This window comes from Globicephala melas, chromosome 10 (assembly GCF_963455315.2).
Source record: "Globicephala melas chromosome 10, mGloMel1.2, whole genome shotgun sequence".
NCBI lineage: Eukaryota > Metazoa > Chordata > Mammalia > Artiodactyla > Delphinidae > Globicephala > Globicephala melas.
The window spans coordinates 76,719,588-76,747,190 of record NC_083323.1 but is presented as its reverse complement, the minus strand read 5'-3'; the positions used below and the strand labels follow the sequence as shown (position 1 = coordinate 76,747,190).

The 27,603-nt window shown below is 38.6% G+C and overlaps 1 protein-coding gene across 1 annotated transcript in view; it reads right to left on the bottom strand.

Annotated features, from left to right (window-relative positions):
* Positions 1–27,603, bottom strand: part of AMN1 (antagonist of mitotic exit network 1 homolog) — a 65,337-nt gene that overhangs the window by 19,280 nt on the left and 18,454 nt on the right. Inside the window, exons 2-5 of the mRNA XM_030830426.2 lie at positions 7,237–7,369; positions 3,565–3,709; positions 1,172–1,389; positions 429–485 (exon numbers count right to left, since the gene is read on the bottom strand). Coding sequence (XP_030686286.1) covers positions 429–485; positions 1,172–1,389; positions 3,565–3,709; positions 7,237–7,369 — 553 coding nt within the window. The remainder of the gene's footprint in view (positions 1–428; positions 486–1,171; positions 1,390–3,564; positions 3,710–7,236; positions 7,370–27,603) is intronic.

Below are 27,603 nucleotides of genomic sequence, written 5' to 3'. Positions count from 1 at the left end.
AAGATGATGGCAAGAGAAAAAATATGATGTCAAGAAAAAAACACTGGCAAGAGAATAAGTAGTCCTGGTAAAAATATCAGCCAGACATGAAAATTCTAAAGAATGTCATTTTACATTGATAAATTTTCAGTATTTTCATCCATAATAAGACTATCTTTAAATGTATTAGAAGCTAAAATTTCTGGAGAATAAGAACTTTTATTGGAAGTAAAATGGGATTTACTATAAAGTATACTTTATCTCCTAACTTTAACCAGTTTTTCTTCACTCTGGGAATAAAGAGGTGGAGGCAAAAAAAAAAAAAAAAAAGTCCATTTTAATATCTAATTGAGAATAAGGCACTGGTTGTCTTCTAGGTTTAAAAAAGAATTTTCTGAGGATAATGTGAATTCAGATAATCATCATCTTTACAGATATTTTAAAATTACCTCTAATTTCTTGGCACAAGGTCCACTAACAAGCGCAACCACACCACTGTCAGATACCTGAGCAAAGGAAAAGAGGAACATAGCACGTAAATGGAGATGATGGAAGCAAACGTTTATAAAAATGATTAATTATTTAGATATAGTTTTATTTCCTCCCGTTTGGCAAAGGTGTCTTAGCCACACATACCTTCCACCCTTACTGAAAATAATTGGGGGGGTGCCAAATTATACTGTAATTATTTAACTATCAAAGCATGAAGCCAACAATTTTAGTGGACTTCCCTGGTGGTGCGGTGGTTAAGAATCCGCCTGCCAATGCAGGGGACACGGGTTCGAGCCCTGGTCCGGGAAGATCCCACATGTTGTGGAGCAACTAAGCCCGTGCGCCACAACTACTGAGCCTGCACTCTAGAGCCCGCGAGCCACAACTACTGAAGCCCACACACCACAACTAGTGAAGCCCGCACACCTTAGAGCCCATGCTCCACAACAAGAGAAGCCACCGCAATGAGAAGCCCCTGCACTGTAACGAAGAGTAGCCCCCACTCTCCGCAACTAGAGAAAGCCCGCTCGCAGCAACGAAGACCCAACATAACCAGAAATAAATAAATACATAAATAAACAAATAAATAAAAAAAATTTTTAGCAAACAACAAAAAGAATTAATTATGTTCTGATGAGTTATGGAAATACTCTGGGCAAATACATACAGTCTCTACCTTTCAAGTCTGTATTTCATTTACCTGAGTAGCTGAAAAATCAACACACTGCAAAAATGGGCAGTTTTCTCCTAATGCCTGCAAGGACACATCAGTAATACCTAAGCAGCCACCTAAATCAATGATCTTTAGCAGCCGGCAATTGAATGCAAGAGCAAGGACTCCTTCATCAGTGAGATTGCAGCATCTTTTCAAACAAGCTTCGTGCAGGTAAGAACAAGATGAAGCCACAGCTTTTATTCCTGAGGGAAAACATAATTCTGTATCAATGAGCTATATATGTTTATATACGAGAAATATAACTGATTTTCATTTCATCAATCACCAGTACTGATACATCCAATTGCACGTTAGCCTTTTTCAAAGTATGCATGTGGGGATATACTTTATTTCCAGTGATGTTGTCATTATTTAAAACTCTTTTGGAATGTTTCAAGAATTCTCTACATAATCTGTGGTATATTCTTCAGAATATCTGCAATTAATGACAAGACTTTTTTGTTTATGATTAGACTTGCTTTTAGGAAATAGCCAAAAGTCATTCAGAACCAAAATAGGTAATTAAATAGTAGATGATTCTCCTTTTTGTTAAAAGTTTTAAATAAAGTTAATTTTCTCGTGGACTCTGAAAAGAAATCAAAAGTTAAATGGCCCAAATGTCTTAAGTAATAGTTTTCATGCTTATCCTTAGGAATCATACCTGTATCTCTGTGTTCTCTCTTCCCTCTTTGATTCTGCCCTTTGCTACCAACATGCACCTTCTTTGTTAGCCTGGACCAATCTTACATTTTATCAACGGTCAAGAAAACAGAAGCCCTTAAGTCCAATTCAACTGATGTAAAAGCACTTTGGTGACAGGTACGTGATAATGTGCCACATAAATAGAAACGTACTTCAGGAATCCTGGGCCCTTTAGTCATGGACAAACATTATAGCACTGTTAAAAGACACTTTCATGGGCAAAATACACAAAAGGGAAGATGGTAAATTCGTGTGTAGGTCATTTTTATTGTTTTCCATATCTTAAGAAAGAACTCTTATTTTATTCATTAGTGTCCAGCATGAAAGTTCTTTTTAGTGAATCAATATTTGTGTAAACATTTTAAAACGTATGCTTCTTTGCAGTATTATGAATATCCTAACTTGCTAACCAAGCTGATTGTAAAATAGAGCCAACTACCCACAAGATTTTTCAGAAACCTAGGTAGCCAAATAACTCTTTCTTTCTTATACTGAAGAAAAAGATAAAAATCCTCTATTGAAAAAAAACGGTAAAAATCCATTAATTCATGTAACAGTCACACTGAAAAATGCAGTTTGTCTGGCTATAAAAAACTGTAACTGGAGAGGCCCGCATACCGCAAAAAAACAAAAAAAAAACTGTAACTGGACAAGGCCGGTACCAAGTTCAGCTGCTTGCTGCTCGAAAGGCCAATACTCCAGAGACAAGTATTGGTGGAAAAGGAAAAGTTTGCTGTATTCAGGAGGCCAGCAACCTGGGAAGCTGGTGGACTACTGTCCTAAGACCATCTCCAAGTTGCCGGATGGGAGACAAAGGTTTTATAGGCAGTGTGAGGGAGGGAGCTGCAGGGTACATGAGCAGTTTGTACACAATTTTCAGATTGGCTTGCATCAAGGTGAAGTTTCAAGCAACACCAATCTTCTGGTTTCAACCAGTCTGGGGTCTACGTGCTGATGGTCAGCAGTTTTCATCTCGTGGGGGTATGCTTCCCGTAAAAACAACTTAGGAGTGTGTGTTAGACCTTTATATCTTTCAGGGAACTGGGAGCTTGGTGATTTTGCTATTTGACTGGCTTATAGTATAAATTGTTGCCATCTTCCAGGCCAATGTCTTTGAAGTTGGTATCTGGAATTAAGCAAGCAGGATTAGTTCTTTCCTAGTCAATCAGTCATTGTCTAACATAGTTTTATGGCAGCAGAAGTGGAAAATACATGATTAGTTTTGTGCTGTTCAAAATGGGGCAGCTTATGCTCTGGCTACAAAACTATGCAGTGAACAGGCTGATAGGAGAGTGCCTAGTAAATTTAATCTGATGATGATTTAACTTTCTGTTGTACTATTACAAGAAAGCCTTAACAAAGTATGAACTGGTCATTTCTTGTTTCACTATACTAGGTAAAATATTTAAAATATAGAGGTATCTATCCATGTTTATTTTAAACATGTTTAAACTTCAAGGTAGTGACTTAGTGTATTTCCCAACTTTCAGCACTGATTATAAGCAAGAATTCTAATTTGGATTCTTTAGCTTAGTTTGAATATTTTATTGATAAATATAGTTCCTATTTCTTTGACATACTTATACTCTCTTTTAACATATTTTCCCCTTCTCTGCTCCAAACTTATGCCAGATGGTGAACAGTACTCAACCAATTCATTGTGTTAATAAACATACCTTTTGAAGTTATGGAAATTCTGTTTTCTTTTGAGGAATTTAAAATTAATTTCTTCAATTTCCTGCAGTTACATAGGTGCAGGAGAGCAGTATCTGAAATATCACAGCTTCGTAGATCTAGAGTTTGGACTTCAGGATGTAAAATCTATAATAAATACATGTTTTTGAGAAATTAATATTTCCTATAAATATAGATGTTTATTCCATATTCAGTGTTTTGATGGTCATAAAAAAACAGCAGGTGGAAAATACAGCAAAGAATACAGAAACATATCTGTGTGAAGACAGATACATAGAGCAGGAAAAAACCAACCTACTTCCAACTGGAGGTGCAGCTTCTAGTGTCCCCAAAGTCTTACTGGGACACAGAGCACTGTTGAGACAGCTGGTACAGAGTAAGGACCCACTAGACCTGCAAGCAGAACCAAGGTGGTGGGGGGAGCTTATCCTCTTCCAGTGGTTCCTATTATTAGAGATTCTAACTCTGTGTCTCTTTGCTCAGCAAGTACGAGTCTTTAGGCACTTATATACCAAATGCTTATCTAGAATATTTACCTCCTTCATTTTTATTTTTGGGAGCTAGTACAAACAAACCCAGTATTACTGAATGTTTACTTGAGGGCAACAAATAGCAGATCAATTTCAAAGCATTCTGAGCTCTTTTTCTGGGGGTATTTTCCTTCTCTTTTGCTTTATTTTTATGAAAATAGAAATGGCTTACACTTTTCTGAACATGAAAGTAATGTACTGTTATTATAAAACATTCAGACAGCACAGAAAAATTACAGAAATGATACAAATAACTATTTCTATTTATTGAGCACTTACCGGGAAGGGTACTAAGTGTTACATAAAATATGTCATTTAATATTCTCTCTCTCTCTCTCTTACATACACATACACACACACACACACATACACACACACACACCACCCTAAGAGATTGGTCATAGCTATTTTATAAAAGAGAAAATTGAGTCACCCAGAGCTTAAGTAGCAACACAAAGTACACAGCTAAAAAAGGAGCAGAGAGAGCTAGGACTGGAAGCCAGGTCTTCCTAATTCCAAAGGCCATGCGTTTAACTAGTTATAGCTAAAATTACCCATAATGTCAACACCCAGTGACAAACATAATATTAGTTTTGATGCTTTTTGAGTTTTTAAAAAAATATTTGAAGAAAAATGGGATCAGATCACATATATTTATAAATGGGCACTTTTAATAAAAATAATAATTGTGGTTGCATACTATTTCATTTTATGCATGCACTGTAACTTATTAAATGCATCCTACACTGGCAAACACTTAAGCTGAACATTCAGACTGATTTTAAGAGGCAATATAGTACAGTGTATAAGAGCATGTACCCTGGAGGCAGGCTGCCTGAGTTCCAACCCTGTAATTGTGATCAAGCTCTGCTTTCTTTTTGTGCCTCACTATCCTCATTAAGAGAAGGATGATATTTGTGAGAAATAAAGGTGTCTTGCTTATAATATATGCTATATATAACTGTTAGCTATTTTATTATTACGAAAATGTTATGGTGAGCATTCTTGTGTGCTTTTTAAATTATTATTTTCTTGAGATTAACACCAGTAAATGGTAATTATGTGAGGTGATGGCGATGTTAACTAACCTACCGTGGTAACCATTTCATAATATATAAGTGTATCAAGTCATCACGTGTGTTGTACACCTTAAACTTACACAAGGTTATATGTCACTTATATCTCAATAAAGCTGGAAAAAAATAACAGAAGTGAAATTTTTGAGTCAATGGTAAGCAAATTTTTAGGACTTTTGATAGAATGCCAAACTGTCCTCCTAAAAGGTTTTTTAAAATCAATTTACACTCTCACAGCAGGGGATAAAAGTGATTGCTCCCCACACTATTGCCAGCACCAGGTATTACTATTTTTTAAGTCTCTGCTAAACTGAAAGACAAACTGTGACTTTGATTACTAATAAGGTTAAATATCCTCTTACGTATTATTGCTGATTTATATTTTTTCCTTGGAGTATTTCCTGATTCTTCTGTTTTATTATTTGTTTGTTTTGATTTTTCTTAGTGGTTTGCAGGCATGATTTACATTGGCAAGATTAAAAAAAATAGAATTTCATACATACTGCAAATATTTTTCCTAGTTTGTTACTTTATTTTTTTCTTCTTGCCATAAAGAAGTTTATATTTTTATGTATTTAAATCTATCAATCTTTTTCTTCTTGTTTTCTAACTTGGTGTCATGTTTAAAAAGGCCTTCTCCACCCAGAGACTACAAAAAGATTTAGGAAATTTTTCAAAAACAGCCATCCCCAGATGTGTGCAACTTTTAAAAAAATGTTAGATCTGGTCTTTTAAATAATTTCATAAGCAGGACTTTCAAAAGGATGGGGATTAGACGGAAACACCAAGGAAAATAACGCTTTTGATTTTTCTATCTCATTTACCCCCTTAGCCCTTTTTTATTCAGGTAAAATTAGGTTTAAATGAATGTTCAGGATTGTCATAAAACAAAAATTTAAGTCACTGAAATACAGGTTAAAGGGATGTGGGGAAGTGAAGAAAACCACGTTTTCTGTAGCGTCAATGTTTCATCTGTGAGCCACACATACATTATATACATCCACAGAACCATCAACAATAAGAGCTGGATTCTACCTCCAAAGAGCAAAGCAGACTACAACACTAAAATGTCTATGTTCAAATGCAAGCTAACAGGAAGAAAATAAAGCATTAAAGGCACATCAAGTTAATGTAGAGGAAACACTATGGCACACTGAAGCACAATTCCAATGTGAAGTCACCATTGTAGACATATGGGGAGTGCTACCATCAGAGCTTGCTTCCTTTTGATCACAGGCTTTGGGCAGAGTATGTAGTAAAGTCAGCAATAAGTAGTTCCAGTCTCTGTAGGCAGTGAGTGATGATAGCTGCAAACCCATTTTACAGTTAAGACAACTGTGGTTCAATGTCAGAAAGAGTAGCAAGGCTAGAATTTTAATTCAAGTTGGAGGCCTTTACTACACTTATTCCCTTACAGAATAGTTAATTTTAGCTTAGTTAGTGAAGGGGAGTAAGTATAAATTAGCTGGAGTGAGGTACCCAAGAAGAATGAGAAGAGTTTAGAAGAGTGATTTTTAACTGACTGCTAACCATGAATGGACAAAGTCAATAGGCTATGATCATTTTTTAAATGGAATAAGACATACTAGAATAAAATAGAAAATATCCAAGTGTACTGTACAGAGTACTGTTACACAGAGGTGTGGCTTGTGCGCTAGCGTCACAATGTAACATATATATTTCTTACTGTGGGTCTTTTTTTTTGCCATTTGTTTATTCACCCTGCATTTTAATTTTTTTCCAGCTTTATTAAGGTGAACTCAATCAAAGAGTTTAAACTTCTTGAAAATATGGAGTTCATGGATGCTGGTACCATGAAGACAAGAGAAACACCTGAAAGAATAGTGGGAGAAGATTTTTTAGAAACTATTACACATGGACATTCTGGTTATCTGGAGAAAAAAAGAACCCCAACACTTTATTATATTTTAAAATTATTACTAATCCTACTATAAACCACTGTTCCATAAATGTGAAACCACAGCTAAACAGTAAAATATAATAGCCTGCTTTACAGGCTATACATGCTCTTTGTATATGCTCTTACCTCACTTATATTCGAATCTGTTATCTGCCCCTGCACGCTCATTATTTTGATCAGTCTATCTTTTATGTTGGGTGGCAAAGGCTTAATGTCTGTGATATATCTAGAAATATTCTTCATGAAGCACCAAAGGCATCTGAAATACAAATACAATATAGTAAATTACACTGTACAGGTACTGATTCCTAATATTTGTTTGTTTTTTTTTAAATAGATCTTTATTGGAGAATAATTGCTTCACAATACTGTGTTAGTTTCTGTTGTACACCAAAGTGAATCAGCTATATGCATACACATGTCCCCACATCCCCTCCCTCTTGAGCCTCCCTCCCATCCTCCCTATCCCACCCCTCTAGGTCATCGCAAAGCACCGAGATGATCTCCCTGTGCTATGCAGCTGCTTCCCACTAGCTGTTTTACATTTGGTAGTGTATATATGTTGATGCTACTCTCACTTCATCCCAGCTTCCCCCTTCCATCCTGTGTCCTCAAGTCCACTCTCTATGTCTACATCTTTATTCCTGCCCTGCAACTAGGTTCATCAGTACCATTTTTTTTTTAGATTCCATATATATGCGTTAGCATATGGTATCTGTTTTTCTCTTTCTGACTTATTTCACTCTGTATGACAGACTCTAGGTCCATCCACCTCACTATAAATAACTCAATTTCATTCCTTTTTATGACTGAGTAATATTCCATTGTGTATATGTGCCACATCTTCTTTGTGATAATTCATCTGTTGATGGGCATTTAGGGTGATTCCATGTCCTGGCTATTGTAAATAGTTTTGCAATGAACATTGTGGTACATGTCTCTTATTGAATTATAGTTTTCTCAGGGTATATGCCCAATAGTGGGATTGCTGGGTTATATGGTAGTTCTATTTTTATTTTTTTAAGGAACCTCCAAATGCTATTTGTTAGTGCTTAGTCCTTTCATAAACAGGGTGTACATTTTTTTTTTTTTTTTCGGTATGCAGGCCTCTCACTGTTGTGGCCTCTCCCGTTGCAGAGCACAGGCTCCGGACACACAGGCTCAGCAGCCACAGCTCACGGGCCCAGCTGCTCTGCGGCATGTGGGATCTTCCCGGACCGGGGCACGAACCCGTGTCCCCTGCATCGGCAGGCAGACTCTCAACCACTGCGCCACTAGGGAAGCCCCAGGGTGTACATTTTATATGAATATTTACAACTTAAGCTTGGTAAGATGCAAAAGCCTAGTCTGTGCTCAGTTATGGGCAAGTTTCTTTTCCTCTACAACTTTTTCTCAGCATACCTCATTTACTAAAATGCATCCTGATAACAAGATATTTTTCTTAAGTCAGTCTCTCCAATTCCTAAGACACAGTTTCCACCAAGTTTTTAGTCACATATTTCTAAGTAAACATTAAATTAGGGCCTACAAATTGACAAATTTTATTTGTTAATGCAACAATCTTGCTTTCACTATTTTTCTTAAAAATTATGCAGGTATTAGAATCACTCAAGAAAGAACTGTAACCACAAAGATTCCACAAATAGTGCAAATCACAGAGATAATAAACTTAGTGCCAGTATTGCATACGCACAGTTATCAAAGCAGGCAACAACCGAGACCTACATGACCAACATACCTCAAATGTGGCCTGAGATTCCAACTATCTGAGACACTCGTATGTTAGACAAATAATACAAACCTTATTTTTATTTATTTATTTTTTTGTGGTACGCGGGCCTCTCACTGTTGTGGCCTCTCCCGTTGTGGAGCACAGGCTCCGGATGCGCAGGCTCAGCGGCCACGGCTCACGGGCCCAGCTGCTCTGCGGCATGTGGGATCTTCCCAGACCGGGGCACAAACCCGTGTCCCCCGCATCAGCAGGTGGACTCTCAACCACTGCGCCACCAGGGAAGTCCAATACAAACCTTATTTAATTTCTGCCTACAAATACTCCCTCATATATACACTTTTACATTCATGAATAAATATGATCATACACTTGAATTTTTTTAGTGCAATCTTTATTTTTTCTTCTTTTGGTTGCCTCTGCCTTTCCCTCTCCTTTCCTTCCCCCTTCCATTATTTAGTTCCTCACCCTATTCCGTGTATGTTCCCTCTTATTTTTTCTCTGTGCTTGTACACACACACGTTTACTCACACATGTATGTATGTACTCAAACATACATTTAAAGGGTTAGGTTGGGGGTGGGGAGAGATCACTGTTTCCTAGAATGGCATCACTGTATACTCACTTTTCTACACCCTCTTTCATTCAATAATACCTTAGGAAATTCTTTAAAGCATCAAGTGTGGTTTTAAGTTTCCTTTAACGCCGATATAATATTTCACAGTGTGGATGACTTTAGTCATCCCCTATTGATGAGAATTCCACTGTTTCAAGGATATGTTAACATATGGTGTCAGATTGTTTTCTTCATATTTCCATCAGCAGTGTTGGAGGGTTCCCTTTCCTCTACATCCCTAAGCAGTAGGTATTATTGTTCATTTTATTTATTTTTCCATTATGTCCATTTCCCAGTCTCATCCCCCACCACTCCAGGAAACCATTCTAATGTCTAATATGTATCCTTTTGTTGTATGTACCATCAACATGATTGTTATATGGATGTATTTGTAATTTATGTATGTGGTATTTGTCATAGATTTGCTTAGTCTTTCACTCAGCACTGTTTTTTTTTTGTTGTTGTTGTTATTTATTTATTATTATTTTTGGCTGTGTTGGGTCTTCATTGCTGTGCGTGGGCTTTCTCTAGTTGCAGCGAGTGGGGGCTACTCTTCGTTGTGGTGCATGCATTTCTCATTGTGGTGGTTTCTCTTGTTGCAGAGCACGGGCTTTAGGTGCATGGGCTTCAGTAGTTGTGGCTCACGGGCTTAGTTGCTCCGCAGCATGTGGGATCTTCCTGGACCAGGGCTCGAACCCATGCCCCCTGCACTGGCAGGTGGATTCTTATCCACTGCCCCACCAGGGAAATCCCTTAGCACTATTTTTAAGATCTACTTACTCTTAAATGTTGGAAGATCTCATGGGTGAAAAGTGGTATCTCATTACTTTAATTTGTGTTTCTTTAATTACTAGTAAATTTAATATCTTTTCATAAACATGCTGGCTATCTAGATTTTCTTTTCTCAGGATTGCCTATTCATATCCTTTGTCTATTTTGCTGTTTTTTACTTAAATTTGTAAGAGTTATTTTGTGGCCAAATACATGACTGATTTTGTATATGCTCTATAAATATTCAGAGAATGTATACTCTCTGAGAAATGTAATGTTCTCTTTCTGTGTATTATATATGTGTGTCTAAATATCTCTCTGTGTATGTATACACAAATATGTGTATATGATTATTTATTGATTAGTACACAAATATATTGTGTATATGATTATTTATTGATGAGTATCATTTAATTCTTCTATGTTCTTATTTTTTCTACTAAATCTGTAGAATTCTTAGTTTGCAATACTTGTATTTTGAAATCAACTTTTCTTTTTTTTCTACAAGTTTTTGCTAGTTTATGTACATCACCATTTTATAATGAAAATTTTCAAAAATACAGAAAAATAAAATAGAATGATATAAATCATGTACCCAAAACCAAGAATTTAAAAATTTATTTTATCATTTTGTGTCAGGTATCTTTCATAAGATATAAAACACTTCAGATAAAATTAAAACCTCCTTTGTCTGCCTATTCAGGTTTACTTTCTTTATCTCCCTTTGCAGAAACAACTACTACCATGAAGTTGTTCTTTTTTTAAAAATTTTTATTGGAGTATAACTGATTTAGAATGTTGTGTTAGTTTCAGGTGTACAGCAAAGTGAATCAGTTATACATATACATATATCCATTCTTTTTTAGATTATTTTCCCACATAGGCCATTAGAGTATTGAGTAGAGTTCCCTGTGCTATATAGTAGGTCCTTATTAGTTATCTGTTTTATATACAGTCGTGTGTATATGTCAATCCAAACCTCCCATTTATCTCTCCCCCTCTCCCTATCCCCTGGTAACCATAAGTTTGTTTTCTATGACTGTAACTCTATTTTTCTCTTGTAGATAAGTTCATTTGTACCCTATTTTTAGATTCCACATATAAGTGATACATTTGTCTTCCTCTGTCTGACTTACTTCATTTAGTATGACAATCTCTAGGTCCATCCACGTTGCTGCAAATGGCATTATTTCATTCTTTTTTATGGCTGAGTAATATTCCATTATATATATGTACCACAACTTCTTTATCCATTCCTCTGTCGATGGACATTCAGGTTGTTGCCATGTCCTGGCTATTGTAAATAGTGCTGCAATGAATATTGGGGTGTATGTATCTTTTTGAATTATGGTTTTCTCTGGATATATGCCCAGGCGTGGAATTGCTGGGCCCTATGGTAGTTCTATTTTTAGTTTTATAAGGAACATCCATACTGCTCTCCATAGAGGTTGTACCAATTTACATGGCCACCAACAGTGTAGGAGGGTTCCCTTTTCTCCACACCATCTCCAGCATTTACTGTTTGTAGTTTCTTTTTTTTAAATTTATTTTTGGCTGCATCAGGTCTTAGTTGCAGCACGCAAGATCTTCATTGAGGCATGCAGGATCTTTCGTTGCAGTGCGCAGTCTTCTCTCTAGTTGTGGCATGCGGGTTTTCTCTTCTCTAGTTGTGGCACACTGGCTCCAGGGCATGTTGGCTCTGTAGCTGTGGTGCACGGGTTCCAGAGCACATGGGCTCTGCAGTTTGTGGCACGTGGGCTCTCTAGTTGAGGCGTGCAAGCTCAGTAGTTGTGGTGTGCGGGCTTAGATGCCCTGCGGCATGTGGGACCTTAGTTCCCTGACCAGTGATTGAACCCGCATACTCTGCATTGTAAGGCAGATTCTTTACCACTGGACCACCAGGGAAGTCCCTGTTTGTAGATTTTTTGATGATGGCCATTCTGACTGGTATGCGGTGATACCTATTGTAGTTTTGATTTGCATTTCTCTAATAATTAGTGATGTTGAACATTTTTTCATGTGCTTTTTGGCCACCTGTATGTCTTCTTTGGAGAAATGTCTATGTAGATCTTCTGCCAATTTTTTGATTGGGTTGGTTTTTTTGACATTGAGCTGCATGAGCTGTTTGTATATTTTGGAGATTAATCCCTTGTCGGTTGCTTTGTTTGCAAATATTTTCTCCCATTCTGAGGGTTGTCTTTTCATTTTGTTTACGGTTTCCTTTGCTGTGAAAAAGGTTTTAAGTTTAATTAGGTCCCAATCATTTATTTTTGTTTTTATTTTCATTAATCTAGGAGGTGGATCGAAAAAGATCTTGTTGTGATTTATGTCAACGAGTGTCCTGCCTATGTTTTCCTCTAAGAGTTTTATAGTATCCGGCCTTATGTTTAGGTCTTTAATCCATTTCAAAACATTATATTAACAATATAATTAATTATTAATAATATAATTATGATATTAATACTACTAATAAGATTAAATCCATTATATAACATTTCAGATAAAATTAAAGCCTCTGTCAACCTATTCAGGTTGATTCTCTTTATCTCCCTTTGCAGAAACAACTACTACCATGAAGTTTTAAAAATAGTTTCTGTCCATGATTTTATTATACTTCTAATACTAAAGTATATATGCATAAAGAGCATATAGTATTCTTTCTGTACTTATAAAATATCGTGTATTAAGTTTCCTACCATGACTAAATTTGACAATTGTCCTTGTAATTGTGATAGTTTTCCTTTTTATAAGACTATGGTGTTGGTTGCAAATTCATGATCATTTTATCTTCTCATGGAACATTCCTTTTACCCTCAAGTAATGTCTCTATCTATATTAATGTTTTTCACTTCAGTAAAACCATTCAGTCTGGTTTTACTATTGCTCCACCATCTTTCTTTGGCTTCTTTTGCTAACATCTTTGCAAGATTCATCTGCATTGTTGTAGATAGCTATAGTTTGTTCATGCCCATTTTCACTGCTGCATAATATTCCACTGTACAATTTATTTTTCTATTTGACTGTTGATGTACAGTGTGGTGGTTTATAATTTTTTACTATTAGGAATATTAATATGGATATTTGGGGACATGTCTCTTGGTACACATGTGCCTATGTTTCAATCAAGTTTATACCTGCGAGTGGAACTGCTGACTCATATGGTATGCATATGTTTAGCTTAATGCCCAACAGTTTTCCAAAGTGTTTGTACTGATTCAAAATCCTACCATCAGTCAATGAAAGTTTCTGGAATCCATATCCTTGTCAACACTTGGCATTGTCAGTCTCTTTAATTTTTGCCAGTATAGTGAGGGTATAGTAACAATGCATTGTGGCTTTAAATTTCAATCCCAGATTATTAATTTGAGCACACTTTCATTCCTTTATTGTATTGATACATTTGGATAGTCTCTTGGAGTTTCTGTTCAAGTATCATGTCCAGTTTTCTTTTGGGTTGACTGTTTTACTTAGTGGTACGTAGGAGTTCCTCTTATATTACAGACATGAGCCTTCTGTTGATTATGTATGTTGCAATTATAGACTCCCATTCTGTGGTTTGCCTTTTCATTCTCTTAATCATGTTTTATGTTGTAAAGAAGTACATTTGATGAGGTCCAATATGTGTTTTCTTTATAGCAAGTATTTTTTTGTGTCCTGTTTATGAACTCTTTCACTGTTCTACATTCATGAAAATAGTCTCCTATGCTTATTTCTAGAAAAAATTCATTCATTGTTTTACCTTTCACTTTTTGACTTAAAAACCCTCTTGTAATTGATTTTTTTCAATTGTCAAGAACTGTGCAGAGTCTGAGAGTTTACCCTACTTACTTGTTTATGAGTTAGCTTTATTACCATTTCATGAATGCTAGCAGAAGACATGAGATCCCTGGGTCAGAGAAAAAGGACTTTATTACTAATGACAAGAGCAGTAGCCAGAGCTTCATGTTTCTGCTGGTTCCCCATGCCCTCCAAGTCCTGCAAATATAATGTAGGTAGGTCAAGATAGATGTTTGCCCATGCAGTGGGTTGTATTACAAGAGAAGAACACTGAGCTTGGGGGAATTCACCATTTTTATATCAAACTGAAGCAAGACTGCTCTTTTTGGAAGGAGAAAATACTTCATCCCTCAAGTCTGTCTGCTACAAACACAACCTTGAGAAATGTCCTAGGTAATCAAGGTCCCGCATTCTTGGTATACCCAGCAAAAATGTGCAGGTCCACAGCACTGCCTCTCCCAACAATCTACCCCAACATGTTCTTGGCTGAATTCAAATATTCATGTAAGTATGCCACTCTGTCAGCCATTTTAATTAATTTGACCAACAGAGGCTAAAACCAAATCCGTTCACTTAAAGCATTTAATTAAAGCTATTATCAATAGTACTCCAAGTAGCAGGATAAGGCCAACCTTCAGTAATGATGACCTCAAAAGTGTCTGCAGGCAGCCATAAAAAGAAACGAAACTGAGTTATCTGTAGTGAGGTGGATGGACTCTGTCTGCCATACAGAGTGAAGTAAGTCAGAAAGAGAAAAACAAATACCATATGCTAACACATATATATGGAATTAAAAAAAAATGGTTCTGAAGAACCTAGGGGCAAGACAGGAATAAAGACGCAGATATAGAGAATGGACTCGAGGACACAGGGAGGGGGAAGGGTAAGCTGGGACGAAGTGAGACAGTGACATGGACATATATATACTACCAAATGTAAAATAGCTAGTGGGAAGCAGTCACATGGCACAGGGAGATCAGCTCGGTGCTTTTGACCACCTAGAGGGGTGGGATAGGGAGAGTGGGAAGGAGACGCAAGAGGGAGGAGATATGGGGATATATGTATATGTATAGCTGATTCACTTTGTTATAAAGCACCACTGTAAAGCAATTATACTCCAATAAAGAAGTTAAAAAAAAAAAACCTTAAAAAAAAAAAAAGTGCCTGCAGGGTCCCAGACTCAGCTAACTGTGAAAAAGTATGGAATGGGGTGGGGGTGGGGGGAACTAGTAGGTCTTATTTTAAGACAGGATGTGGTCAAAATCCAATCTATCATCCATTATGAAACATGCAAAGGAATTTAGGTGGTTATTTCAATGACTACCTTTTTCTTTCTTAGGGCTTTTAATTTTTAAAAAATCCGTCTGTTATTTTATCTATATCCTTCCCTTAAGGATAACTGCTCCTTTGTTTTTGAACATTTCCAATATCTTTGTTTTAAAATATTTTTCAAAATTCTATTGTCTGTAGTTCTTAAAGTGTCAATTCTCCTATTTTCTGTTGAGTCTCTTTCATGCGATTTTTTTCTTTAGATACTTTATAAATTTTGACTGTTAACGCTTCTTTGCACAAGTAGTTTTGCATTAGAGTCCTGTATTCTTTGCGTTGTGAAAGCAAACCTCGCAGAGAAGGTTTCAGTTTTCCTCTTCTTAAGGACCCTGTCTTTATCTTGTTGAACTGCAATAACAAAATACCATAGACCAGGTAGCTTAAAAACAAAAGAACTTTAATTTTTACAGTTCTGGATGCTGGAAGTCCAAGATCAAAGTGCCAGCATGGTTGGGTAAGGGCTCGCTTCCTCATTCACAGCTGGGACCTTCTTTATGTGTCGTCACATGGTGGAAGGGACTAGGGATTTCTCTGGAGATTCTTTTGTAAAGGCACTAATCCCATTCATAAGGCTCCACCCTCATGATTTAAACACCTCCCAAAGGCCCCAGCTACTACCAGCATACCTTTAGGGATAGGATTGCAACATAAGAATTTCAGAGGTACAAAAACATTCAGACCATAGCAGACCTCATAAATATTCACAAATTCCAAAGCATAGTTAACTGTTATGTATCCATCTTGAGGATATTAACAGTGAAAATTCAAACCATACACCTGCATATAATAAATGCACAAGATACTAGTTTTTATTTATTTATTTATTTATTTATTTATTTTTGCGGTACATGGGCCTCTCACTGTTGTGGCCTCTCCCGTTGCGGAGCACAGTCTCCGGATGCGCAGGCCCAGCCGCTCCGCAGCATGTGGGATCCTCCCGGATCGGGGCACGAACCCGTGTCCCCTGCATCGGCAGGCAGACTCTCAACTACTGCGCCACCAGGGAAGCCCAAGATACTAGTTTTTAAACAGGAATTCTATTTTTGGCTGGGACTTTATATCCTTGCCATTGATGTGGGCTGCTCTTGGAAGAGTGTGACCTCAAGCTAGGTGGCTCTGCAACAGAGGTAGATTCTGATGGAGCTGAGTAATGGAAGCTATCTGCCCACCCTCCTCCCACAGGAGGGCAGAAAGTCCTTCCCTGAAGGATGAGCTGGGTGGCACATCTCCATGGATTTCACTCCCGTTTTCCAAAACTATGCATTATTTAGGTTGTTTACACATTTTAAGTAATTCATACTGGATGGACTACAAGAAATAAGAAGGGTAACGAGTTTAGACTCTCTCAGCTCTCATTATCCTCAACTCTGTTATGAATTGAAATCAGATGCTCTACCATCAACAGAAAGTTATGTCATTTATTCTAAAAGTTAAAAGCTTAACTAAAAAAGATCATTTGGGGAGTAACTGCTTTATTAAGATATAACTGATATAACGGTGGTTTTTAGTGAATCCACAGAGTTGTGCATCCATCATCATTATCTAATTCCAGAAGATTTTCAATACACTAAAAAGAAATCTTGTACCAATTGTGCCAATCCTCCCCACCTTCCACAGCCTAGGGAACTACCAGAAGCTCCACAGAAATCCCTAGCCCCTTCTACCATGTGAGGACACAACGAGACAGGGTGCTATTTTCTGTATCTCTAGATTAGCCTATCTGCACATTTCATATAAATGGAATCATAAAATATGTGGTATTTTATTACTGGCTTCCTTCACTTAGCATAGCATTTTCAAGTTCATCTACGTTGTAACATGTATCAGCACTTCATTCCTTTTTACCGTCTTTTGTTTATCCATGCATCAGCTTATGGGTATTTGGGTTGTCTCTACTTTTGGGCTATTATGGATAATGCTGCTATAAACATTTGTGTATGAGTTTTTGGATGGACATATGTTTTCATTTCTTTTGGGGACATATCTAAGAGCTCAGTTGCTGGGTCACATAAAACTGTTGGATCATATGGCAACTCTATGTGTAAACATTTGAGGAACTACTGAACTATTTTCCAAAGTGGCTACACCATTTTATGTTCCTACCAGCAGTGTAAGAGGGTTCCAATTTCTCAACATCCTTTTCAATATTTGATTTTTTCTTTAATCTTTATTTTTAAATTAATTAATTAATTATTTTTTGCTGCACCAGGTCTTAGTTGCGGCACGTAGGATCTTCATCATGGGATGCAGGCTCTTAGTTGTGGCATGTGGACTCTTAGTGGTGGCATGCACATAGGATCTAGTTCCCTGACCAGGGACTGAACCCGGGCCCCCTACATTGGGAGCGTGGAGTCTTGACCACTGGACCGCCAGGGAAGTCCCTAATCTGTCTTTTTTTAATATAGCCATCCCAGTGGCTATGAAGTAATAGCTCATTGTGGGTTTTTTTAAATGGTTTTATTTATTTATTTTTTTTGCGGCACGCAGGCCTCTCGCTGTTGTGCCTCTGCCGTTGTGGAGTACAGGCTCCAGACGCGCAGGCTCAGTGGCCATGGCTCATGGGCCCAGCCGCTCCGCGGCATGTGGGATCCTCCCGGACCAGGGCACGATCCTGCGGCCCCTGCATCGGCAGGTGGACTCTCAACCACTGCGCCACCAGGGAAGCCCCTCATTGTGGTTTTGATTTGCATTTCACTGCTGGCTGATGATGTTGAGCATCTGTGCATGTGCTTGTCAGCCATCTGTATATCTCCTTTATAGAAACATCTGTTTAGATACTGCTCCCACTTTTAAGTTGGGTTTTGCTATTTATAGGATTCTTAGTTGAGGTTTTTCTTTCAGCACTTTAAATATGTCAATCCATTACCTTCTGCCTCCATTGTTTCTGATAAGAAGTCCACTGTTAATCTAATTAGGCTTCCTTTATACATGAGTAATTTTTCTCTTGCTGCTTACAGGATTTTCTTCTGGTCTTTGGCCTCAGCAGTTTTACTATGATATTTGTGTTTAGATCTCTTTGTATTTATCCTACAAATTCATCGAGTTAATTTCAATTCAGAGTTTATTGGATGTGTAGATTAATATTTCTCATTAAATCTGGCTTTTAGCTATTATTTCTTCCAAGAATTTTTTTCCGCTCCTTTCTCTCCTTTTGTTCTGGTATTCCCATCACATGTATGTTGACATACTTATCCCATACTTCTCTGAGGTTCTGTTCCATTTTCTTCATCCTATTTTCTTTCCACTCTTCAGATTGCATACTATTATTTATCTTCAAGTTCATAATTCTTTCTTCTGCCAGTTCAAATCTACTACTGAGTCCCTCTAGTGATTTTTAAATTTCAGTTATTGTACTTTTTCAATTCCAGAATTTCCATTTGGTTCTTTTTTATACATAATTTCTATCTCTATATAAATATTCTCTATTATATCTACTGTATGAGACATTGTCATCATGCCTTTCTTTACTTCTTTTATTTTCCTTTCTTTGAAATTGAGGTGAAATTTGCATAATATAAAATTGATCATTTAAAGTGTACAATTCAGTGGCATTTTGTATATTCATGTTGTGTAACCACCACCTCTATACTTATAAAATATTTTCATTAGCCCAAAAGAAAACTTACACTTATTAAGGAGTCAATTTCCATTCCTCTTTTTCCCCAGTACCTGGCAACTACCAATATGCTTTCTTTCACTGTGGAATTTTCTGTTTCAGGTATTTCATATAAATTAATTCATATAAATGTGAACTTTTGTGTCTGGCTTCTTCCACTTAGCATAATGTTTCTGACGTTCATCCATGCTCATGTATCAGCACTTTATTCCTTTTTATGGCTGAATGATATTTCATTGTATGGATATACCTCATTTTGTTTATTGATTCATTGGTGATGGACATTTTGGTTGCTTCTACATTTTGGCTGTTGTGAACAGTGTTGCTATGAATTTGTGTACAAGTATTTGTTTGAGTACCCAGTTTCAATTCTGTCGGGTACATACCTAGGAGTGGAATTGCCGGGTAATATGGTAATTCTATGTTTAACTTTTTGAGGAACTGCCAAGCTGTTTCTCCCCTGACTTCTGTAAGTATGGTATCCTTTAGTTCTTTGAACACATTTATAGTAGTTTCTTTAAGTCTTTGCTAAGTCCAACATCTGGGTCCTCTCAAAGGCAGTTTCTGGGTAAATACAATAAAAGCTGTTACCACTGTCTTAGACCAGGGGTCAGAAAACTATGGCTAATGGGCCAAATTTGGCCTGTTATCTGCTTTTGTGTATAAAGCTTCCTTGGAACACAGCCATGTCTGTTGATTTATGTACTGTCTATGGCTGCTTTCACACACTATAATGGCAGAGCTGAGACTGTATGGCCTGCAAGTCTGAAAATATTCATTGTCTAGACTTACAGCAGTTTGCCAATATCTACCTTAGATAATGGTAATACTATTAAGATTAAAGCTTATATTCTTACTGACTCTTAGACTATTGCCAATTGCCTAGTCACCTGGTCTGCCATTTGCAAGACCACAGATTGGTAGATTAAAGATCAAGTCCTCTTTAGGACTGTGAATTGTAGAAACAAATTATAGCTGATATACATGGCAATGGCTCATTCCCTAATGGAATGGGCTGGGTTCATGCTGTTAATTAAGTATGCCCCACCCAGATCCCTGTCACTGCTACTGGGAATCCATCATCACACTGAACATGGCAACACATCCACCATCATGGCCGAGGAAAGTAAGGATTATCTGTGTCTGATGTTAAAGCTACCACTGCATGCCAGTCTTGTGCCTCCTTTCAAAAGTTTGCCTGTTGGGCTTCCCTGCTGGTGTGGTGGTTAAGAATCTGCCTGCCAATGCAGGGGACATGGGTTCAAGCCCTGGTCCAGGAAGATCCAACATGCTGCGGAGCAACTAAGCCCGTGTGCCACAATTACTGAGCCCGCACTCTAGGGCCCATGAGCCACAACTACTGAACCCACACGCCACAACTACTGAAGCCCATAAGCCTAGAGCCCATGCTCCGCAACAAGAGAAGCCACCGCAATGAGAAGCCTCCGCACCTCAACGAAGAGTAGCCCCCACTTGCTGCAACTAGAGAAAGCCCGCGCACAGCAATGAAGACCCAACACAGTCAAAAATAAATAAATAAAATAAAATTTAAAAAAAGTTTGCCTGTTTGTTTTCTAATGAAATAGGCCACAATACATAGAGTGTTGTCCCCTCTCACTCCTGACAAGCTGACTATATTGAGCCTTTGACCACTTGCCTTGGGTCCTCCATTGATGCCTTACTGTTGTCGATATGTTTTCAGGTTATGGTGTCACTGTTCCAGTCTGATCAACCAACTCAAGCCACATTGGCCATAACATAAAATGTGTTATGTTTTTGGCCTTTCAGGTCATATTCAGTTGGACGGTATGATGTCTCTTATTGCAAAGGTTCACTCAACACTGGACCAATAGTCAAGGTATTCAATGGACATTTCATATCCCTTATTATCCTCAAGCTGCTGGTTCCAACAACAGGTAAATGGATTTTTTAAAAAGTCAACTAAAGAGATTTCTGACTCTACCTCCTTCACTTTCTCCTGATCCACACATCTTAATTAAATGCAAGCATCCACTGAAAGAGTTCACATCCCCTTGGCCACCTTCTAGATAATGATCAGGATAAAAGGGGTGGAGGGTTTTCTTGACCAATTCTGAAATTTTAGAATTCTATTCTGACATTTCCTGAGCATGATGCATCTTTCTTTTCCCTAACAGTTACCCCAAGCCAGCGTGGTTGGTACAGCTGGGTGGCAGCCTGGCCAAAAAGGAGCTTATAGAATTCAAACTTAATCTTGGTTTAGTCACCCGTATTCTCCTTTTGGATTGAACTGGTTCTAGATCAGAGTCGGCAAACTATAACCCATGGGCCGAGCCTGGTCTGCTGCCTGCTTTTGTAAATAAAGTTTTACTGAATCACAGTCATGACTGTTTCTTTATTATGTATTGTCTATGGCTGCTTTTGCTCTACAAAGGCAGAGTTGAGTAATTGTGACAGAAGCCTACAAAACTGAAAATATTTCTCTTCAGCTCTTTACAGAAAAAGTTTGCCAACCTCTATCCTATGAAGATAATGACCATTTGGTTGAGTAAACTGCTCACCAAGTTCCCCTGCAGTAGCCCATGCCCATGAAGGTGGGAAATATGATGGATTCCTATAAATTTTGGAAAAATACCCTTGTCGGACTACCCTGGTGGTCCAGTGGTTAAGACTCCACACTCCCAATGCAGGGGGCCCGGGTTCAATCTCTGGTCAGGGAACTAAGATCTTGCATGTTGCACAGCGTGGCCCCCCAAAACATAAATTAGGGGGACCCTCAAGATGGTGGAGGAGTCAGACTTGGAGATCACCTTCCTCCCCACAAATACATCAAAAATACACCTACATGTGGAACAACTCCTACAGAACACTTACTGAACGCTGGCAGAAGACCTCAGACTTCCCCCAAAGCAAGAAAATACCCACGTACCTGGGTAGGGCAAAAGAAAAAACAGAGATAAAAGAATAGGGACGCGGGCTTCCCTGGTGGCGCAGTGGTTGAGAGTCCGCCTGCTGATGCAGGGGACACGGGTTCATGCCCCGGTCCAGAAAGATCCCACATGCCGCGGAGCGGCTGGGCCTGTGAGCCACGGCCGCTGAGCCTGCGCATCCGGAGCCTGTGCTCCGCAACGGGAGAGGCCACAACAGTGAGATGCCCACATACCGCGAAAAAAAAAAAATAGAATAGGGATGGGACCTGCACCTCTGGGAGGGAGCTGTGAAGGAAGAAAAGTTTCCACATACTAGGAAGCCCCTTCACTGGCGGAGATGGGGTGTGGGGGGGTGGGAAGCTTCGGAGCCATGGAGGAGAGCGCAGCAACAGGGGTGCAGAGGGCAAAGTGGAGAGATTCCCGCACAGAGTATCAGTGCCAACCAGCACTCACCAGCCTGTGAGGCTTGTCTGCTCACCCGTCGGGGCGGGTGGGCACTGGGAGCTGAGGCTTGGGCTTCGCAGTTCAGATCCCAGGGAGAGGACTGGAGTTGGCTGCATGAACACAGCCTGAAGGGGGCTAATGAGCCACAGCTAGGCAGGAGGGAGTCAGGGAAAAAGTGTGGACCTGCCTAAGAGGCAAGAAACCATTGTTTTGGGGTGCACGAGGAGAGGGGATTCCTTACCTGTCTGCCCACAGAAGGCAGAGCACCGCCTAAATGAGCTCCAGAGACTGGTGTGAGCCACGGCTATCAGCTCAGACACCAGAGATGGGCAGGAAACACTAACGCTGCTGCAGCCACCAAGGATCCTGTGTGCAAGCGCAGGTCACTAACCATACCCACAGGGAGCCTGTGCAACCCACCACTACCAGGGTCCCATGATCCAGGGACAACTTCCCTGGGAGAACACACATGGTGCGCCTCAGCCTGTTGCAATGTCACACCGGCCTCTGCCACCGCTGGCTCACCCCGTATTCCAATTATAACTACTGCACCCATCCCTCCTCCTGGCATGAGTGAGCCAGAGCCCCTAATCAGCCGATGCTTTAACCGCATCTTGTCTGGGCAGGAACAGAAGCCTGGCGGCAAAACCAAAGCTGAACCCCAGGAGCTGTGCAAACAAAGAAGAGAAAGGGAAATTTCTCCGTGCAGCCTCAGGAGCAGTGGATTAAATCCCCACAATCAACTTGAGGAACCCTGCATCTGTGGAATACCTGAATAGACAACAAATCAACCCAAAATTGAGGAGGTGGACTTTGGGAACAACTGTGGACTTGGGGTTTGCTGCCTGCAACTGACTTCTTTCTGATTTTTATGTTTATTGTAGTATGGTTTTTAGTGCTTGTTATCATTGGTAGACTTGTTTATTGGTTTCGTTGCTCTCTTTTTTTAAAGTATTTTATTTTAATAATTAAAAATTTTTTTTATTTTAATAGTTTTATTTTACTTATTTTTTTTTCTTTCTTTTTTTTCTCCCTTTTCGTCTGAGCTAGTTGGCTGACAGGGTCTTGGTGCTCCGGCCTGGTGTCAGGCCTGAGCCTCTGAGGTGGAAGAGCTGAGTTCAGGACACTGGTCCACCAGAGACCTCATGGCCCCATGTAATATCAATTGGCGAGAGCTCTCCAAGCAATCTCCATCTCAATGCTAAGACCCAGCTCCCCTCAATGGCCAGCAAGCTCCAGTGCTGGACACCGCATGCCAAACAACTAGCAAGACAGGAACACAACCCCACCCATTAGTAGAGAGGCTGCCTAAAATCACAGTAAGTTCACAGACATCCCAAAACACACCACTGGACTCAGCCCTGCCCAACTGAAAGACAAGATCCAGCCCCACCCACCAGAACACAGGCACCAGTCCCGTACACCAGGAAGCCTACACAAGCAACTAAACCAACCTTACCCACTCGGGGCAGACACCAAAAACAATGGAAACTATGAACCTGCAGGCTGTGAAAAGGACATGCCAAACACAATAAGTTAAACAAAATGAGAAGACAGAGAAATATGCAGAGATGAAGAAGCAAGGTAAAAACCCACCAGACCAAACAAATGAACAAGAAATAGGCAGTCTACCTGAAAAAAAATTCAGAGTAATGATAGTAAAGATAATCCAAAATCTTGGAAATAGACTGGAGAAAAAAAGAGGAAACGTTTAACAAGAACCTAGAAGAACTAAAGAGTAAATACACAATGATGAACAACACAATACATGAAATTAAAAACTCTCTAGAAGGAATCAATAGCAGAATAACTGAGGCAGAAGAACAGATAAGTGACCTCGAAGATAAAATAGTGGAAATAACTACCACAGAGCAGAATAAAGAAAAAAGAATGAAGTGAATTGAGGACAGTCTCAGAGACCTCTGGGACAACATTAAACGCACCAACATTCATATTACAGGGGTCCCAGAAGAAGAAGAGAAAAAGAAAGAGTCTGAGAAAACATTTGAAGACATTATAGTTGAAAACTTCCCTAACATGGGAATGGAAATAGTCAAGCCCAGGAAGCACAGAGAGTCCCATACAGGATAAATCTAAGGAGAAACACACCAAGACACCTATTAATCAAACTATCAAAAATTAAATACAAAGAAAAAATATTAAAAGCAGCAGGCTAAAGCAAGAAATAACATACAAGGGAACCACCCCCCCATAAGGTTAACCACTAATCTTTCAGCAGAAACTCTGCAAGCCCGAAGGGAGTGGCAGGACATATTTAAAATGATGAAAGGGAAAAACCTACAACCAAGATTACTCTACCCAGCAAGGATCTCATTCAGATTCAATGAAGATATTAAAACCTTTACAGACAAGCAAAACTTAAGAGCATTCAGCACCACCAAACCAGCTTTACAACAAATGCTAAAGGAACTTCTCTAGGCAGGAAACACAAGAGAAGGAAAAGACCTAGAAACACAAACCGAAAACAATTAAGAAAATGCTAATAGGAACATACATATCAACAATTACCTTAAATGTAAATGGGTTAAATGCTCCAACCAAAAGACACAGACTGGCTGAATGGATACAAAAACAAGACCCATATATATGCTGTCTAAAAGAGACTGACTTCAGACCTAGGGACACATACAGACTGAAAGTGAGGGAATGGAAAAAGATATTCCATGCAAATGGAAAACAAAAGAGAGCTGGAGTAGCAATTCTCATATCAGACAAAATAGACTTAAAGACTATCACAAGAGACAAAGAAGGACACTACATAATGATCAAGGATCAATCCAAGAAGAAGATATAACAATTGTAAATATTTATGCACCCAACACAGGAGTACATAAGGCACATACTAACAGCCATAAACGGGGAAATCGACAGTAACACATTCATAGTAGGGGACTTTAACACCCCACTTTCACCAATGGACAGATCATCCAAAATGAAAATAAATAAGGAAACACAAACTTTAAATGACACATTAAACAAGATGGACTTAATTGATATTTATAGGACATTCCATCCAAAAACAACAGAATACACTTTCTTCTCAAGTGCTCATGGAACATTCTCCAGGATAGATCATATCTTGGGTCACAAATCAAGCCTTGGCAAATTTAATAAACTTGAAATTGTATCAAGTATCTCTTCCGACCACAACACTATAAGACTAGATATCAATTACAAGAAAAAAACTGTAAAAAATACAAACACATGGAGGCTAAACAATACGCTACTAAATAACCAAGATCACTGAAGAAATCAAAGAGGAAATCAAAAAATACCTAGAAACAAATGACAGTGAAAACACAATGAGTCAAAATCTACAGGATGCAACAAAAGCAGTTCTAAGAGGGAAGTTTATAGCAATACACTCCTACCTAAAGAAACAAGAAAAATCTCAAATAAACAACCTAACCTTACACCTAAAACAATTAGAGAAAGAAAAACAAAAAAACCCTAAAGTTAGCAGAAGGAAAGAAATCAAAAAGATCAGATCAGAAATAAATGAAAAAGAAATGAAGAAAACTATAGCAAAGATCAATAAAACTAAAAGCTGATTCTTTGAGAAGATAAACAAAATTGATAAACCATTAGCCAGACTCACCAAAAAAAAAGGGAGAAGACTCAAATCAACAAAATTAGAAATGAAAAAGGAGAAGTAACAACTGGCACTGTAGAAATCCAAAGAATCATGAGGGATTACTACAAGCAACTAAATAACAATAAAATGGACAACCTGGAAGAAATGGACAAATTCTTAGAAAAGCACAACCTTCCAAGAATGAACCAGGAAGAAATAGAAAATATAAACAGACCAATCACAAGCACTGAAATTGAAACTGTGATTAAAAATCTTCCAACAGGGCTTCCCTGGTGGCACAGTGGTTGAGAGTCTGCCTGCCGATGCAGGAGACACGGGTTCGTGCCCCGGTCCGGGAAGATCCCACGTGCCGCGGAGCGGCTGGGCCCGTGAGCCATGGCGGCTGAGCCTGCACGTCCAGAGCCTGTGCTCCGCAATGGGAGAGGCCATAACAGTGAGAGGCCCGCGTACCGCAAAAAAAAAAAAAAAAATCTTCCAACAAACAAAAGCCCAGGACCAGACGGCTTCACAAGCGAATTCTATCAAACATTTAGAGAAGAGCTAAAACCTTTCCTTCTCAAACTCTTCCAGAATACAGCAGAGGGAGGAACACTCTCAAACTCATTCTACAAGGCCACCATCACCCTCATACCAAAACCAGACAAAGATGTCACAAAAAAAGAAAACTACAGACCAATATCACTGATGAACATAGATGCAAAAATCCTCAACAAAATACTAGCAAAGAGAATCCAACAGCACACTAAAAGGATCATACACCATGATCAAGTGGGGTTTATCCCAGGAATGCAAGGATTCTTCAATATATGCACGTCAATCAATGTGATACACCATATTAACAAACTAAAGGATAGAAACCATATGATAATCTCAATAGATGCAGAAAAAGCTTTTTATAAAATTCAACACCCATTTATGATAAAAACTCTCCAGAAAGTAGGCATAGAGAGCACTTACCTCAACGTAATAAAGGCCATATATGACAAACCTAAAGCCAACATTGTTCTCAATGGTGAAAAACTGAAACCATTTCCTCTAAAATCAGGAACAAGACAAGGTTGCCCACTCTCACCACTATTATTCAACATAGTTTTGGAAGTTTTAGCCACAGCAATCAGAGAAGAAAGAGAAGTAAAAGGAATCAAAATTGGAAAAGAAGTAAAACTGTCACTGTTTACAGATGACATGATACTATTCATAGAGAATCCTAAAGAGGCTACCAGAAAACTACTAGAGCTAATCAATGAATCTGGTATAGTAGCAGAATACAAAATTAATGCAGAGAAACCTCTTGCATTCCTATACACTAATGATGAAAAACCTGAAAGAGAAATTAAGGAAACACTCCCATTTACCATTGCAACAAAAAGAATAAAATACCTAGGAATAAACCTACCTAAGGAGACAAAAGACCTGTATGCAGAAAACTATAAGACACTGATGAAAGAAATTAAAGATGATATAAACAGACGGAGAGATATACCATGTTCTTGGATTGGAAGAATCAACACTGTGATAATGACTATTCTACCCAAAGCAATCTACAGATTCAACACAATCCCTATCAAACTACCAATGGGATTTTTCACAGAACTAGAACAAAAAATTGCACAATTTGTATGGAAACACAAAAGACCCCGAATAGCGAAAACAATCTTGAGAACGAAAAACGGAGCTGAAGGACTC